Source organism: Crocodylus siamensis, chromosome 7 (assembly GCF_052110815.1).
Source record: "Crocodylus siamensis isolate JL-2025a chromosome 7, ASM5211081v1, whole genome shotgun sequence".
Taxonomy (NCBI): domain Eukaryota; kingdom Metazoa; phylum Chordata; order Crocodylia; family Crocodylidae; genus Crocodylus; species Crocodylus siamensis.
Window position 1 is genome coordinate 78746674 of NC_143401.1, and position 17345 is coordinate 78764018.

A 17345-nucleotide genomic window follows, 5' to 3' on the forward strand; every position below is an offset into this window, starting at 1 on the left:
TTGCCCATCTTTAGCCTGTTTTACAGAGAAGTTGGCTGGCCATTTCTAAGCACTTTAAAAATTTGGCTTAGGTGAGGGTCAACAACATTTTTACTGGCATGGGGGTGGAATGACCCAGGTTAGGTTTGAGGCAGGTGGATTCTGGGACCTGGCCACTAGGGCTGTGCAAAGCTTTGGTGCCTGATTCGATTCGGTGGAGATTTGGCACAATTTGGTGGCCAAATCTCCAAATCCAAATTGAATCAGAGGACCTTTTAATCTCTCTGAATCGAATCAGAACCCTCCAAATCAATTCGGAGAGATTCAGAAAGTTTCGGTGATTCGGACATAGACACAGCTTTAAATGTGTTTTTTCTACCTACCTCTAGGTAGCAGGCGGCTGTGAATGCTGCGATGCTGGGGTGCGTGGAGCATCCCACAGGAGCATGGGGGGCTCCCCAGCACATTTAGCAGCCGATCCGGAAGTGGACCAGAAGCACTTCTAGTCCACTTCCAGGTCTGCTGGACAGCGTGCAGGGGGGGCCGCTGCACCCCCTGGCTCAGCAACTGGTGCCTCCTGGGTCTGGGGGGGCAACCAGATCCCCCTGCAGCTGATTGCTGAGCTGGAGGGCCACGGGGGGGCCCCCAGCATGTTCTCCAGTGAACCCAGGAGCATACTGGAAGTGCCTCCAGTCCATTCTGGGTTCTTTGCCAAGGACATGGAGGCCCACCGCCTCCGCCCTCCTGTGGGATGTTCCATGCACCTCAACATCACAGCATTCACAAGCTGTGCTGGTACCTTGAGGTTTGTAGAAAAAACTTTGTCTATGTCTAAATCGCTGATTCTCTGAATCAGCATCAAATCTTCAGATTCGGCTGAGTCAAATCAGGGACAGTGATCTGAATCAACATATTGAATCACTGTCCCTGATTCGGGCTGAATCCAAATCCTAATCGAATGGTTTCCACTTTGCACACCCCTACTTGCCTCCTCCACAATTTCTCCTTGCCGCCTGGCTGTACTGCAGCACAGGGAGACTCCCCCTCCCCCAGAGCTCATGCCACCTGACTACAGTGCAATGCATAAGAGCATAAGAATTTAAGAATTGCTATTTACTGGGTTAGACCATAGGTATATCTTGCCCAGTATCCTGTGTCATGGTGGCAGAGAGTGAATATGGAAAGAATGAGTGAATTGGGTGTGACCTGGGTTTTTTTTCTCTCACTTGCAGCCACCAGCATTAGGAAGTTATAATTCAGAGGCTGAATCCCTAACTCCCATGCTCAATAGCTACTGATGTACCTTTCCTCCAAGAATTTGTCCAGTCCCTTTTTTGAATCTAGCTAAATTGTTAGCTTCCACAACATCTGGTGGTACTGAGTTCCACACTTAAATTACACACTGTGTGAAAAAGAACTTCCTTTTGTTAGTGTTAAACTTACTACTTGCTAGCTTCATTTTGTGACCCCTAGTTCTTGTATTGTGTGAGAGAGTAAATAATAAAACCTTATTTACTTTCTCTTTGCCCTTTAGTATTTTGTAAATCCTTATCGTGTCCCCTCTCAAACACCGTTTTTTCTAAACTGAATTGGCCTAGCCTCTTTAGTCTCTCCTCCTTGGAAGCCAAAGGCTCCTCTTACTAAAGAGGAAAGTACTGATGCAGAAGGCCAGCTGGAGCTGGGCAGCACGGCAAACTGTGGCATAAGGAGTAGAGAGACAGCTGCACCAAAGTGGCAGGTCACCTGATGAGAAGGTGCCAGGTGTCAGGGTGCTCAAATACTCTGCTCTTGGGCAGACTCCCAGAGAGAGGAAGAAGTACCAAGGGAACAGTGACAGCCCCGGAGGTGGGGCTGTGCTGAAGTATGCTAGTTACCTGAGAGGGGGAATTTTTTTTTAAGTGACTTTGCACCTTTTTTTCCTTTGGTATTGATTCATCCCAAGCAGGGCAGACTTTTGGTTAACATAATTGCTTTCTTTTAGGTTCCAGTTTAAAACGGGTGGACTGGAAGTGGCTATTAGGGGCAATGAGGAGGCCACAGAGGGGCATGCAGGTGTTTTGGGCCCTATCAGGGCTGGGTTCAAAACAGTCGGACTGAAGCTAGGAAGGTTAGAGACTGTGAGAGATGTGGCCTGAAGCTGTGAGGGCTAGGGCCAGAGCCTGAGAGAGGCAGGAACAAGAGCTGGGGCCTAGAAGCTGGGGTCCAGAACAGTAGGCCTTGGGCTGGGGGACCCATCCAGAGAAAAGGGGCCAGAGCTGGGAATGTGGGAGCTCCAACAAAGCTTTTTGGGCCAGGGGGTCAGCCAGCACAGAAGGGTGAGGCCCCACTCAAACAATGACTTGTACCACCTGAGAGGCATGAATGTGGCTACAGGGGAGGAAGGAGGCCATGGATCTAACCCCTGAGGCCAAGTGGGCCTGAGGACATAAACACTGAGAACCATAAGAAAAAGAGTGTTTTAAATGCCATTTGCTCAGATGTAGGTAGGGCTTCCTCCTGTGCTGAAGCCGTCATGGTTTCATAGTTTCTAGGGTCAGAAGGGACCTGAGTAGCTCATCAAGTCCAACCCCCTGCCATGGCAGGAAAGAGTACTGGGGTCAAACGACCCCAGCAAGGTGTACATCTAGCCCAGCAAGGTGTACATCTAGCCTCAGCAGCTGCCCCTGCTGCAGGTTCTGTGGGTTGGAAAAATTATTCTTGCCACAGAACCATTAAAATGTAGATCTCTTCACTACTGATTTGCTATCACAGTTGTGTCAGGCTTGATTCTAAATTACTTTAGGTGTTGTGAGATCAAAGTATGTGTCCCAGAGCTTTAATTAGAAAGGAAGGCTGTGACCTTTTCCAGTTTATCTCCCCCTCATTGGTGCAGGAAAGGAGTGTATTTTTTAAATTTCTACTTGAGCCTCTGAGAAGAAGGGCTAATACACTGTACCGCTCTGTTACGTTAATGTTTGTGCAGTATAGAACAGTTGCGGGGGAGTGGTATTAAATGCCACTCCAAATTCTCCTGCTGTGATGAGAGCAAGGAAACGATAAGGTTCCAAAATTTCCAGGTGTAGCTAGGAAGGATACTTCCACTTACAGTGGTATACAATATGCTGAATAGAGCATTGCTTGCTTTGCTTGACACTAAAGCATCAAGTGCACACTACTTCTGGAGAAGTGGCACAAGCCTACCTAGACACAAGGATCATTTTTCCCAGATCTGTTCTTAAGTAACATGCATTTGTCCACTGTGTACCTTTCCTTGTGCCCTTGGAGATAAGCTACCATAGAAAGTACTTATGTTTAAACAGTGTCTAGGGCAGGAGTGGGCAAAATACAGCCTCAGACAGAATCCGGCCCACAAAGAACTTTCATCTGCCCCACGGCACCCACCAACAAATTGCACGCCACCCAGCCCTTCCACCCACACGGGGGGAGTGAGGTGTCTACGTGTACACACAGCCCCAAACATACCTTATTGCCTTGCTCCCACCCTTGTGGGCAGAAGGGCCCAGCCAGCCAGCATGCATCTTCTACATGGGGCTGCTATTGCAGCAGCAGCTCCCGGGGACCTACTCCACTTCCCCAGTCTGCTGCTGGCTCCAGGCAGCTGGTAAGGAAGCAGTGGGGGCAGAGCATGGAGCATGGGTCTGGGGCTGGCAGCAGCAGCGCGGAGCTCCAGGGGACAGTGTGTGGGCATGAGGGAGGGTGGGGATCCCCTTACACTCTCCCCATAGTGCACAGCCCTGGCAGGCAGTGGGAGAAGCAGCAGGTGGGGCACTCAGGGCACAGGTGCCTGGCAGGGCACATCCCAGTGAGCGTAACAACCTCCGCTGGGCCACGTGTATCGCTGGTTCTCCCTGCCACTTATGCGCAGCCCTTGCACTCACACAGCATGGGAGGGAAGCCCTAGCGCTGGGGCTGGCTGCCTTTCCCACTGGGGCTGTGCAGCACAGGAGAGAAGCCTCAGGTGCTGGAGCTGCCTGCCTTCCCTGCCTCTCAGGGGAAGGCACCTGGGGCTTCCCTCCCCTGCAGCGCAGCCCCAGTGGGGAAGGCAGCCAGCTCCAGCACATAGGGCTTCCCTCCCATGCTGTGCAAGTGCAAGGGCTGTGCGTGTGTGGTGGGGAGCACTGGTGATACAGACAGCCCAACAGAGGTTGTGCCCCTCACTGTGATGTGCAGCACTGACTGGAGCTGCACCCCGCCAGGCACCTGCACCCTGAGTGCCCTGCCTGCTGCTGCTGTGCCATGGGGGAGTGTGGGGGAGCTCCACTCTGCCACCATCCTTCGCATACCCACATCCTGCCCCCACAACCCCTCACATATACAAAACCACCTAATATACCCTATGTCCCCCACACATACAACCACACCACCTCAAATCCACTGCATACCCACACCCCACCATATACCCCCCCACAACATACAAAACTAAGAATTTATTTTTGAATTACTCTGCAGTCACCTCTGTATACAGTATGCAAACACAAATCATGACAAAAATATTTTATGCAATAAAATTTAAATGTTATAGTAGATGTTTGACTTATAGAGTATGATTTGGTATTTTTCTGGTTCTAAAATGGCAACCCCCCCTCCTCAAAAGAAGTATTTCTGGGGGGAGTGGTGGCAAGGGAAGGGACTTGTAGTGGCAAAAGTCAGGGGTTACGGATGGGACTTCCAGTCCCAAGATGGTGATAAGGGGGAGAGGCAGCAGTCAAGGGGTGGGACTACCCATATGGCCCTTGACAGTTCACCAAAACTCATTAAGGGGCTCTCTACCCAAAATGATTGCCTGCCCTGGTCTAGAGATAAGTTTTAGTTAAGCTTCTGTCTTTCGCCTTGTGACCTTCATGTGTGAAACTTAGATAGTTAGAGAATATATTGTCCAGTTTGTGTCTTATCTTGCCACATTATAATCAGCTGTGTGTGTTAGCATGGATTCCATGGATGTATCCATTTTTCAAGTGTAATTCATAACAGATTTCTGTTGATTATGTAAGAAATAGGACAGTAGCTAAAACTGTATATTTAGTATTGAAACTTGAATGCTTGGTTGGTTTCCTGGCTTTTATTGTTTTATTTTGCTCCTCTCCTTTCCTCAGAATTGTTGCACTAATTAAGCTCTGTAAATTTCAATCTCTCCAGTTATTTAATTATGACATTGCTGTCCCTCCATGGCAACACACTGGAGTGTAGTAGATAGGATATTATGAAGTGCAGACATTCAGTGGGAAAATGTCCAAAAGCATTTCAAATCACTTAAGATAATTAAACAGGGGAGGAAAGAATATGGCATGCTTAAAGAATATGCAGTGATTTTGTGAATAGGATGATGGTAGATGCATGTGCATGGAAAACTCATTACCATGCTTCACTCATTCTTTATACTGTAATGTGAAACAGGAGTTGGAAAATGCCAATACTAATTTACTCTTACTAAATATTGGAAGATATTTTCATTGAGACCCCCCCCTGGAAAAGGCCGTGGTTTTAATAGATTTGTTTATTTCTTGGGATGTACATAGGAATCTGAATGGTGACCAGTTGAAGAAATAACAGTTAATTACAGTGCAAAGGTCAGGATCACTTCTACTGATATGCTGTAGTGTTACAGGATTATGAGAGTATTAACAGACAGAGATTTATATGACATTTTTAGTAATAAATGTCTCGTATGCCTCCCCACTTCTTCCCTGTATTTCACAATGCACATCAAGAGGTTTTTAGTAAGATTTTGCAAAGCCAAGATGGTGTTTTCTGTAGGAGGAAACAGAGACTTTACCATTCAGAAGCAGTAATTAAATAAAGACAAAAGGCCAACTCTCCTTCTGCCACTGAGCTGAAGGGAAAGAAAAAGGTGCCCGTCCACTTGCCTCTTCAGGGGTGATTTTGACTCCCAAGATAAGGCAGAACAGCCTGAGGTACTGCTTTGCTATGCATGAATGGGAAGAAAAAAAGACTCTGGAAGTACCTTTGTTACCCATGGTCTGCCCCTTCACTTAGGATTTGTGAAGCAGTTGACACAGAACTGCCTATTCCAGAGGTGTACTACCAAGGACTCCTGAGAACAAACCCCTTTAGAACAGATATTTGGCTTCTTTGCACTACATGAGTCTTAAAATGATCTATTGCTATCATGGACAACTTAGGACTGATGTTGTCAACTTTACAGTTTAACAATGCGTCTCAAGAAATCTAATACTGGAATCGAGTTATTACAAGGGAATCCTACCTTATAGTTAAACCCAAAAAAATAAGATTCAGGGGAATGCCTGAAATCATGAACCCTAAAGGCTAAAAAACCACAAGGAAAATCAAAAGAACCAAAAATATATTTTAAGTCAAACTTACAATTTTGGGGGCCCAAGTAATGAGTTTTTAATATTTGGGGCTGGCAATAGGATATAGTAAAAGCTGTGTTAACTGGCATTCTACCAGTTGGAGTGCTCTGTTAACCAGAGTTTCAGGGGGGAGGCTCGCATGCAGCAGCCACTGCCACCACCCACCACCCTGTGCTGTCTCCGGTCCATGTGAAGCTGCCGCCACCCGCCCCCACTCCACGTGTGGCTACCACCACCCCTGCCCCCTGCTCCACAAGGGTTTCCAAAAAGGTTGAAAACCTCTGCCTCAGACAGCTGGAATTTTTAGATACCCAGCACCCCCCGTTCCCCTCTCGTGCTGGTTAACACAGCTTTTACTGTACATCCTTCTACATAAATAGCTAAAATTGTATAGGAGAAAATAAACTATATAGTTTAGTACAATAGGATCTAATATGGTGTACTGAGCAACTTTTATGGACTGTTTTGCTTTACATACATCTCAGTCATGTCACATACTTGAAATTTAGGAGTGCAGGATTTCCCAGTTTTACTCTGAGGCATGGCAGCCCTCAAAATCAAAGAGCCTGTTAACGTGAATGTGCATGTAACACAGGAGGGGTCTAGTTTCTTCGGTTATCTGGTTATGTTCCACCTATAATAGAGTAAAACAAAAAAGGATGCCTTTTTCCTAGTAATTGCTTAGAGTACTTCTATTTAGGATGGAAATGGGATTTCTGTTATTCCTTGTGTCTCACTTCACCACATCTCAGAGTTCTGGTCGAATTCTTAATGGAACTAACCTAAGAATGACCAAGCCCAGACACTTGAGCCTGGCAGTGTACCACAACAGGCTTTTCAGAGATCAGAAACTGACTCCTTGAATTGCTCTTGATTGCATGCTGAGTGTTGCCAGAAGCAGGGTTCATTGTTTTAAAACTTCTTTCTTTCCCACCAGCCATCTTTGTGCCCCTCACAGGAAAACCCAATGAATTAATTATATAAGACGTGTCAATGAAAATTTAATTGTAAACTTTATTAGATGCTATGAAAAGTGAAACATGTCCCAGATGGTCCAGACCTTTTGTAGTGCCCCAGTTCTGACTTGTTACTCATTGTTGTAAAACACCTGTGGGAGACAGCTCACACTACAGTACTTAAGAATTCTCCTTGATGCCATAGCCTTACAGTTCATTTCCTTGATGCAGTTGTTCATGGCTTGGGGAAAGGGCAAGGGTGGCTAAGATGCTCCTACAAGTTAAAAATCTATGGATGCCAGAGATTCATGGGCCCCTGAAAAGTTGTGTACATCAAACAGTGTGTGTCTGTATCCTGTTTTCCCACTAGGTTTATTACTAAAACTTTATGGACCAGATCCTCAGTTGGTATAAATCAATGCATTTTTACTGAAATGAGGCTTGCTAATATCAGCTGAAGGTCTGAGAAAACTGTTCTAGCTCTACCAAAAATGCAGATAAACACCTGAATGGATCTAAACACTATTCATGAATAGGAAAGAAACAAAAGGATTTGAGGAACATAAAAAAAGTTTCTGAAGTGTTTGAAAACCTGGGCTCCTTTTTAACTTTTTCTTGCAAGAAGCTGTCAGTATATATAACTTTTAATAAGCTGATCTTTGGAGAGGTTGAAATCTTATGACTTTTCCTTTGTAGTTTTAATGATTTTGAGTTGTTAGCCTAACATGTTTTTCTGTACAGACATTTTTGGAGCACAGATCAAATGTTGTCTATGGCCGATAAAATAGAGCATTAAGTACAAGTAGTAGATGATGTCAAAGTTGTAGTTGTAATATATTTGGGTTTTAGTAAAGCATTTGATGCAGTGTCTTTTATCTTATTCTCAAATTAATTCAATTTGGCTTGGATATGAACACTGTCACGGAGGCTGAGAATTGCCTGAAGGAATGTAAGGGGGAAGAAAGGTATGAAAAACAGCAAAGCATTAAATTAGAATGGAGGTATCTGTTAGGCATGGCTTACAACACTTATCCAGAGGCCATATTAGTTATAGATAGATATGAAAGATGATGCTAGAAGCCCAGGAGTCATAACCATCTCCACACTGCTACCTAACTGCTAGAAAGGAGGGTATTTACTGCACTGTATCTCTCTCTCTCTCTCTCTCTCTCTCTCTCTCTCTCTCTCACTGTGGCTCTGCATTGGAGCTTCATCTTTGATTTCTAATTCCTGGATGTTTATATATGAAATTTTACACGCATGCATGTGCGCACACAAACACTAGATCAGCCGTTCCCAACACGGTGCCTGTAGGCGCCATGGATAAAACTTCAAAAGAATACAAAGTAAGGGGAACCTGCATTTTGAAGTTGTGGATCTAATACACTTTTAAGTAATGGATGAGGTAATCGGATTGATCTAAATTCTAAACTTTAATATTCATATTGGCACCCGCTGCTTTTTCTTTTAAATTCAAATATGCCCTTGGGCACCTAAATATTGGGAGCCCCTGCACTAGATGGAGAATGAGATTTCTATATTTTCTTACCCCTCTGGGATGGAGTGGTTTGAAGCTTTTATTATTTTGCATAGAAAGGTTCAAAATTTTGTATATTTTCTTTGAAAAATGTTGGGATTTGCATAGAAAATTAAAAACAAAATTAAAAATAAAATTAAAAGCAATAAATGAACATGTTAATCATGGCACAGATTGTAACATAGTGCGCATTTACCCAATTATGACACAATAAAATGGCAAACCAGCCACAAAGATATTCCACATTTAATGTATTGTACTTTCAATTCAATGTATGTCATTCGTGTCCATCACAAAGATCAGATGATCATCAGGATGGAGTACAGGGCAGCCAGGGTCCCAGACCCCCTGTCCGATCACTAGAAGCACAGCTCTGGGTTCTGCATCCTGTCCCCTGCCCCATACCATTGTAGCACTTCTTTGAAGATGTTGGTATCAAAGAGGGGGAGGAATTACTCAAGCTAATTTATGAGTTGTAATAGGAGACATTTATAAAGGCAAAATATTAGTAAACGTCTCATGAAAAAAATATCCATTAGGATATGGACTAATCTCCTCGAGAATGCTGCTTGTGACATTTCAAACTAGACAAGGCGAAAACTGTTTGATGTACAATATCCTTCAGAGGCAAAGAGATGGGCTGTATAGTTTCATAGTTTCCAGGGTCAGAAGGGACCTGAGCAGATCATCTAGTCCGACCCCCTGCCATGGCAGGAAAGAATACTGGGGTCAAACGACCCCAGCAAGATGTGCATCTAACCTCCTCTTAAACACCCCCAGGGTAGAAGCCTGCACCACTTCTCTTGGAAGCTGGTTCCAGACCCTAGCTGCCCTGACCGTGAAGTAGCGCCTCCTGATAGCTAACCTAAACCTACCCTCTGCCAGCTTGTGACTGTTATTCCTGGTCACTCCTGGCAGTGCTCAGGGGAACAGTGACTCCCCCAATGCCTGCTGATCCTCCCTGACTAGTTTATAACAGGCCACAAGATCCCCCCTCAGCCTTCTCTTGTGGAGGCTGAACAGGTTCAGGTCCCGTAGCCTCTCCTCATAGGGCCTGCCCTGTTGTCCCCTGATCATACGAGTGGCCTCCTCTGGACCCTCTCCTTGCTGTCGACATCCCTCTTGAAGTGTGGTGCCCAGAACTGGACACAGTACTCCAGCTGCGGCTGACCAGTGCTGCATAGAGGGGGAGGATCACCTCTTTGGACCTGCTCAAGATGCATCTGTGGATGCATGCCAAGGTGCAGCTGGCCTTCCTAACTGCCTGTCCACACTGCCGGCCCATGTTCATCTTGGAGTCAGTGATGACCCCCAGATCCTTTTCCGCCTCCGTGATGACAAGAGGGGAGTTCCCTAACCTGTAGGTATGGTGCCGGTTGTTCTTCCCCAGGTGCATCACTTTGCACCTGTCTGAGTTGAATCCCATCCTATTCTCATCCGCCCACCCTTGCAACCTGTCTAGGTCTGATTGTAGCCTGTTGCATCCTTCCAGTGTGCCCACATCCCCCCACATCTTAGTGCCATCAGCAAATTTGAACAGGGTGCTTTTTACCCCCTTGTCCAAATCACTGATGAAGATGTTGAACAGCGCGGGCCCGAGGACCGAGCCCTGCGGAACCCCACTGCCCACGTCCTTCCAGGTTGAGAAGGACCCATCCACTACCACCCTCTGGGTGCGGCTCTCCAGCCAGTTGGCGACCCATGTGACTGTGTGGGTGTCTACACCACAGCCCCCCAGTTTCTTAATGAGAACGGGGTGAGAGACAGTGTCAAAAGCCTTCCAGAAGTCCAGGAAGACTATATCCACTGCTACCCCTAGATCTAATGATCTGGTGATCTGATCGTAAAAGGCCACCAGGTTGGTCTGACAGGACCTGCCACTGATGAACCCATGCTGGTTGCCCCTAAGCATGCAGTCCCCTGCTGGCCCCTTCTGGATGTGTGCCAGCATAATTTTCTATTATGTATACATAATTTTCTGAGGTGGCTGTTCTGGTCCCTACTTAGGAAGACGGAGGCAAAGAAATCATTAAACATGTTAGCTGGTGTGACAACCAAGTTTCCTCCATCAGGCGATCAGGGCTCCTCCTGGCCGCATCATTAGTGCCCACATGGACTAGGACCATGGGGTAATAATCGATGGGCTGGATTACAGTCTTGAGCATCCCTTTCATGTCCTGAATCCTCGCTCCAGGTAGGCAGTATACCTCGCGTGCTGAGGGGTCCCGGCGACAGATGGGGCCCTCCGTACCTCTCAGGATGGAGTCACCAATGATGATCACGCGACGCTTCTTCCTCCTGGCCTTCTGTATGTTTTGTTAGATGTATTCCATCTCTAACTTCTACGACTCTGTGTCTTTCCAACAGAAAGATTTGATGGAAGGATCGCAAAGTAATTAAAAGATCATTATAGCCTTTGAAAACAATATAGTGGTGCTTGGAAAACAAAGGTTTTTGGTTGGAAATATGAGACTAATTTGTGTATGATCTATTATTCCGGTTAGTAAGTGGATTGAATAAAGATCCTGTGTACATATTTGAATGCCAAATTAGTATTTAAAAAAATGAACAGTTCAAGTCTCTGAGTCATCGGGAGGTTTGGGGGGGAATGCATAGGGAGGGAGGCAGTTGATTAGTTTAAATTATGTCCATGATATCCTCTGAGATTAGGCCAGTTTAAGCTGCACACAGTGAAATCATGTTAGCAAGTCTGACATCTAAGCTTAGAACTAATATGTAACAGAGGAAAGAGGGTGAACCATAGCTGATGGCATGGTTTGAAGTACATGGACTGCAATTCAGGCAAAATTGGTTTTGCCAGGACTGGAAAAGCTACTTGCTGGTCCAGAAACATGGGAAAGCAAGAGCTATGTCATGCCATTGTCAAAGACTGCTGCATCACATAAGTTATTTAACTAGAGGGGCAAAGTTTTTGCATCATCAAAAATGAATTAGGAAGATTTGATGTTCTGTTAATTGATTTGTTGTGTTCTGTGATAGCAATTGATGTAATTCCTGATCATATTTATTTCCATTCTTTCTACTGATTTGTCCAGTGCAAAAAAAAATAAGAAAAAATAATTTAGCATTGTTGAACATTGTAGGTTGACAGCATTTGAAACTCCAGATATGGTGATGAATTGAACCCGATCTCCTTTACTATGATGTATTAATGTTATTTTGATCCATGCTCTTTCAGAATTACATTGATCCCATTAAGTTAAGTAGCTTGCCATCTAAATTGGTTTACTTGCCTATATTAATCCCCTTTACTATGTGCCAGAAAAAGAAATGTAAATCAGTTTGGTGATATGTTGAATTCATTGTTTAATACGTTAAAGATTAGTGCCATATTGGGCAGTTGAAATATATTTTTCCTGATTGCCAAACTCAAATACTTAAACTTATTTTTATAACCTTTTGAGAAACACATTTACATGACTGCGTGAGTCTTCATATCTATGCTAAATTTTTGCTCAACTAGGCAGATTTTAGGAGATGAGATACTTTGGAAGAGGATATATAGCAGGTTCTTTCCCTTCCAAAAAATAGAAGATATCCTACAGGCATGCATTATATATTCTCCAATCTTTAGTTTTCATTGGAGGGAGATTTTTATTTCCATCTTTTTGTCAAATTAATATCCATGTGCCACACTATATGGGAGAACAGATGAAGAGAAGTCTTAGCAATGTAATCTCAGCTCTTGCTGTGGTAACATGCTTTTAGCATGCTCAAAGCCCATTTCTCCTGACTAATATGCATTACTGAAGCACTGTCTTTTCTTCCTTTAATAAATGCACCCCCTTAAATAGGCTCATAAACTATAGTGTTGTTGCCATCCTTTCCTTTGGCATCATCACATCAGGAAGCATTATAACTCAGTAGTCATTTTATCAGATTATTAACACACTACTAAGCCAATGGGCTCTAAAGAAAGACACATATTTGGAATTGAGGCTAGACTGGTGATTTTGCCTGGTAGATTTTTGTGTTTTAGTAACTGGAATTGTCCACAATAACACAGGAGAAGCGAAACCACTGATACTAGTAAACAAGATGCACTGGAACAACTAATAGTGTTGAGTTGAATTCCCATCAGTAGAAACTTTTAAAGCATGATCGATTTTCTTTAAAAGAAAATATTCCAGTTCAACCATAGCTATTGGACTGAAAACAGAAATCAGTTCAGGAGAGACCGATGGCATGTGCATGGAGTAGGTCAGATTTGATGGTTGCAGTGGTCCCTTTTGATTTTAAGATCTTTGGCTCTAGGGAGCAAGTTCTGAACTTCGTTTGCAGGGAGATCAGTGGAAGTGTAAAGGTCACTTTTAGTCATTGTTATTCTCAGCTTTTGACATCAGTAGTAATAATAGCTTCCCGCCATCATACCCCAGGAGCCTCAGCTTCCCCATTAGTCTTTTTCTTGAAATATCTTTTATTTATTTGGCTTTCCAACAGTGACATACCTACTCTGTTGTCATTCTTTACCTCTTACAGATTATTACATTGCTGTGAAAGCACTTTGGGCACCAACCAAGTATATTGCTAAATCATTTTGCCTTTGTTACATATTTTACGCTGTGCTTTGTCTGGATTTTGTCAAGGGGAATCTTGGGCTTGCCCTGTTGAAGTTGGCTATAGAACTCATCTTGACTTAATGGGAAGGGATCATGCCCTTTTCTTTTATCTATGAAGGAACAATATTCAAAAACAATAATGTTAATTAATAAAATAGTGGCTGCTTATAGTAGTGCTTTCAGAATCAGTGACACCCTAGTTATACCCTAGGTTCTTTGGTGCTCAGACTTTCTTCTTAATAAGCATTTGTGCAATACCTAGTACAGTAGAGCCTCATTTTAATTGGGCTGTTACTGGGACATAAATAAATAATAATGATAATAAATGTGATTTGTTTTTTTCACCAAAAATCTTAAAGCCCAGATATGAGCAGGTCTAGGATTTTGAAAATGGGAGTGTAGATTGTGTGATGCATTATCACGTGTAACACATCATCCACTTTTCTCCAGTTAAAGAGAAACTAGAATTTTTACTAATATGCTAGGGGTCTAGCATTATATTACTCAGTGTAAAATCAAAGCAAAACCAAATTTAACTTTACTGGAATGTGCACTGATTTGTTAGATTATATATTCATTCTAAAAAACAAAACAAACTAGCCAAAAAATAGTCAAAATAGTCAAAAAAGATTGTTTTATTGGTCCTATACATCTCTTAAATATATATCTCTTATTCAGACTTGTGAAACAAAACCTTGTTTTCCTGAGCATCTTGACAGTGCCTCCATTACTTCCCTGTCAGTCATTTCCACACCAGAGTTAATATAACTACACATGAGTTAAGGTTTTTAGCTAGAGCTAAAAACAAACTGCAGGACTTTGAAATAGAAGAGAGTCATTACCAGGAATGGCTAACAGACAGCAAAATTGCAGAGGAAAGGATAGGTTAAATAATCAAATATCAAGACCATTAAAAAGGAGAGAGGGTTGTTTTAATACCTGTGGACTGAAAATACCAGGAATCAGGTAGATTTTAATGAGCCATGAAGTCAAATGGCTACCTCAATGCTGCCTAAATAGAAATGCCACTGCCTATCCCAGGCAGTTGTTTTCAAGTTTGGATGGATTAAGAATCAAAGGGGCAGGGGAGCAACTGCACCACTGCAAATGCACCACTGAAACTCCTTCCCCCCACCTCCCTCAGATCCACCCTGAGTGTTTACAAGCATAAAGAAATGCACACATTACCAGTTGTGGAAACACATATTCAAATATAATGTGATCTGTATTTTTCAGTATAAAGAAATGGATTTGTTTATGCAAAGTAACATCACAAAAAAGAAAAAAAAATTGAAATAAAAAGCAATATTTCGGAACTGTTATAGGTATTCAGTAATTTAATCCTTTGGTTCATTGAAAGTTATATTGGCATTAATTTTAGTATTTTCCACATGGAGCTTGGACATTTTGCTAAAATGTCTGTCAAAAACTCAACACTGAAATCTCAACACCTCTTCTGAAAACCAGTGTAAATATATAGTCTTCTTTTTGGCCTTGTTAAAAATGCTCTGTAGATGAGAAATCAAAAAACAGATCAATACCTTGACTTTACAGAAGACAGCCCTAAAGCAGAGTGTGTGCTCAGAAGTAATGCTTCTCCATGTCCTGGGCTTTCTGCAAGAGGAAATGTTATACAAATATATACATATAGATACCTCTGGACATTTTAGAAAACTCTTTAGGTGTCCACTCTGTTCTAAAATCCTCACTGATTTAAAAAAAGAATTTGTTGCATACTGGCGTGTGGGTGGTCACCCAAAGTGTGGGTGTAGTCCAGGTTGACTCCCAAGAGAGCTGGGGCTGGTATTAGAAATGGATTCAGAAGTCATAGCCAAATTCAGGATGAGCCAGGACTGGTTGGTCCAGGAGACTGGCAGGTCTGCAGGGGGGACAGGTATGGGGAGGGAGTTGGTGTGTCCAGGGGCCTGCTCCTGCAGGGGTGTGCTGGTTGAGGGACTAAAAATAGCCCGGTCAAGTGGAGGGGTGTAAAAACATCGCAGCACCAGGGCTGGGCTTTCTCAACCCCAGGAGTGCTCTGGGAATGCGTACAAGCATTCATAAGGCAGGTTACCCCATTTTAGGTCAGGTCTAATCCTAAAATTAGTTCTCATTTAACAAGAACTAACTTTACATTGGGCATGCAATTTTTAAAGTGACCTAAGGCCTGCAAATGTTTGTGCACACATTTCAATTGTCCTGAGCTTGGTTAAGGCAATCTAAATGCATTGCTTGTATGTAACCTTAGTGTCTTTTAAAGCTACTTTTTAACAATGGAAAAGTTGGGGGTTTTTTGCTCCCAGCCAAACTAGTTTCATCTCCAGTGAAGGAGATCACATTGTGTTCATTTGAAATGATCTGTTATTTCACAATGGCAAGAGGAAAACCCTCTTAAATTGTAGCTAGAAGGCAAAGTCACTTACTTAGGATGTGACATATATCCCTTCTGTAGAGCATACCAACATGTATCAATAAAAATGTTGAGGTATGTTAACTAGTTACAGTAACAGCATTTAATATTAAAGCTGAACTCTTACCTGTAGAAAATCTCTGACGGTAAGAACAGCTAAAAAGCTTTTTGAAAGTAGAACTTGGTGTATTTGAAGAAGATCTGATACTGATCTTGTTCTACACTGCAATGGTCAGTGAGGCTAAGCTCAGTGAAGTCAGCTGCTGTACAAAATCAAAAGGTGTTTCAGTTGCTTAGTTTAGGTAAGAACAAAAGTTTAATTATTACTGCCAGATCCTATAACTAACGTGAGACATTTAAGGATTGAATTATTCTATCACTTTTATTTCTGAGGAACAGTGTTCAAAAGCATTCAGTATTAAGCTAACTACACTGTCTTTGAAGACAATTGGGCATACAATGCCGTTCTTCAGAAGCATAATTAAACCAGCACAGAGAGTTCTTGAAAATCACTCCAGTGAAAATCCACTGATCTCATTTCTTCAATCTGTCTGGTACCCAAATTATTCGCATGCTCCCAGCAAACAAGCCAATCTGTGAAATCCACAGTTCACATGTTTGTGAGAGTATACATGTGTCAGTCATTGGTTGATCTACACAGGGCACATCTACACAAGACGCTTAGTGTGCAGCAGGCTAATTCTACTGTATATTAGCACACGTGGCAAAAAACATGCTGATGTGCTAATGCACAGTAGAATTAGTCTACATTATCCACCACAAAAAGACTGTGCACTATTGCTACTGTGCATTAGTGCCAGCTACTGCACATTTATATAGAGCTATGTACCTCATATTAGAGCTACTAAACATAATGCTCAATAGCAATAGCACATTAATGCACCTGTAGATGTGCCTGCCATGTAGTACAGAATAAAATGATGCATAAAATGTGGGCCAAATTACCTTTTTCCAAAACACATTTGTAATTTTTTTTTAGTCTCTTCACCATTACTGAATTATTTTAACTGTATTCCAAATGTCTAGATTTTAGATTTGATTTGAAATATATTGAAAATTATTTGGAAGATATAATGCTGAGCGTGGCTTATTTTCAGTCCTCATCTGACAGAATGGATATCTGGCAGCTTTAGTCTATTTCCATCAAAGACTTTTTACAATTAACCAGAGACATTTTCATGTACTAAAACCTTCAGTATTTGAAGTCATATTTTTCCTTATCTCATGCACACTCCTGTTTGCCTGTAACTGTGACCCCTTATAGGATTTTCTGTTTCCTTGCTTGTGCATATTCATTTTTATATTCTTTCTGATGGAGCCATGGTAGAATAAAAGTCATGATATGAACTTGTTATTGCAGATGTGCTCTTTTTTTTTTCCAGGGGCCTCTTAGCTGGCAGCTTCACAGAAACACACTATTTAAAGGACGGCACTGATGTTGTTCTTGCATACAATTACACGGTAAGGTTTGTGTTTTGGAGGGTAGATAATGCTACATCATTAAAACACATTAACGCTGCCAGGATTTCAGGT

At 42.8% G+C, this 17345-nt stretch overlaps 1 protein-coding gene across 1 annotated transcript in view; it reads left to right on the plus strand.

Annotated features, from left to right (window-relative positions):
- The window catches only part of ADAM12 (ADAM metallopeptidase domain 12), a 346240-nt gene that overhangs the window by 205251 nt on the left and 123644 nt on the right, over nucleotides 1-17345 (plus strand). The window contains exon 4 of the mRNA XM_090056735.1: nucleotides 17195-17273. Within this exon, the coding sequence (XP_089912861.1) occupies nucleotides 17195-17273 (79 nt within the window). The remainder of the gene's footprint in view (nucleotides 1-17194; nucleotides 17274-17345) is intronic.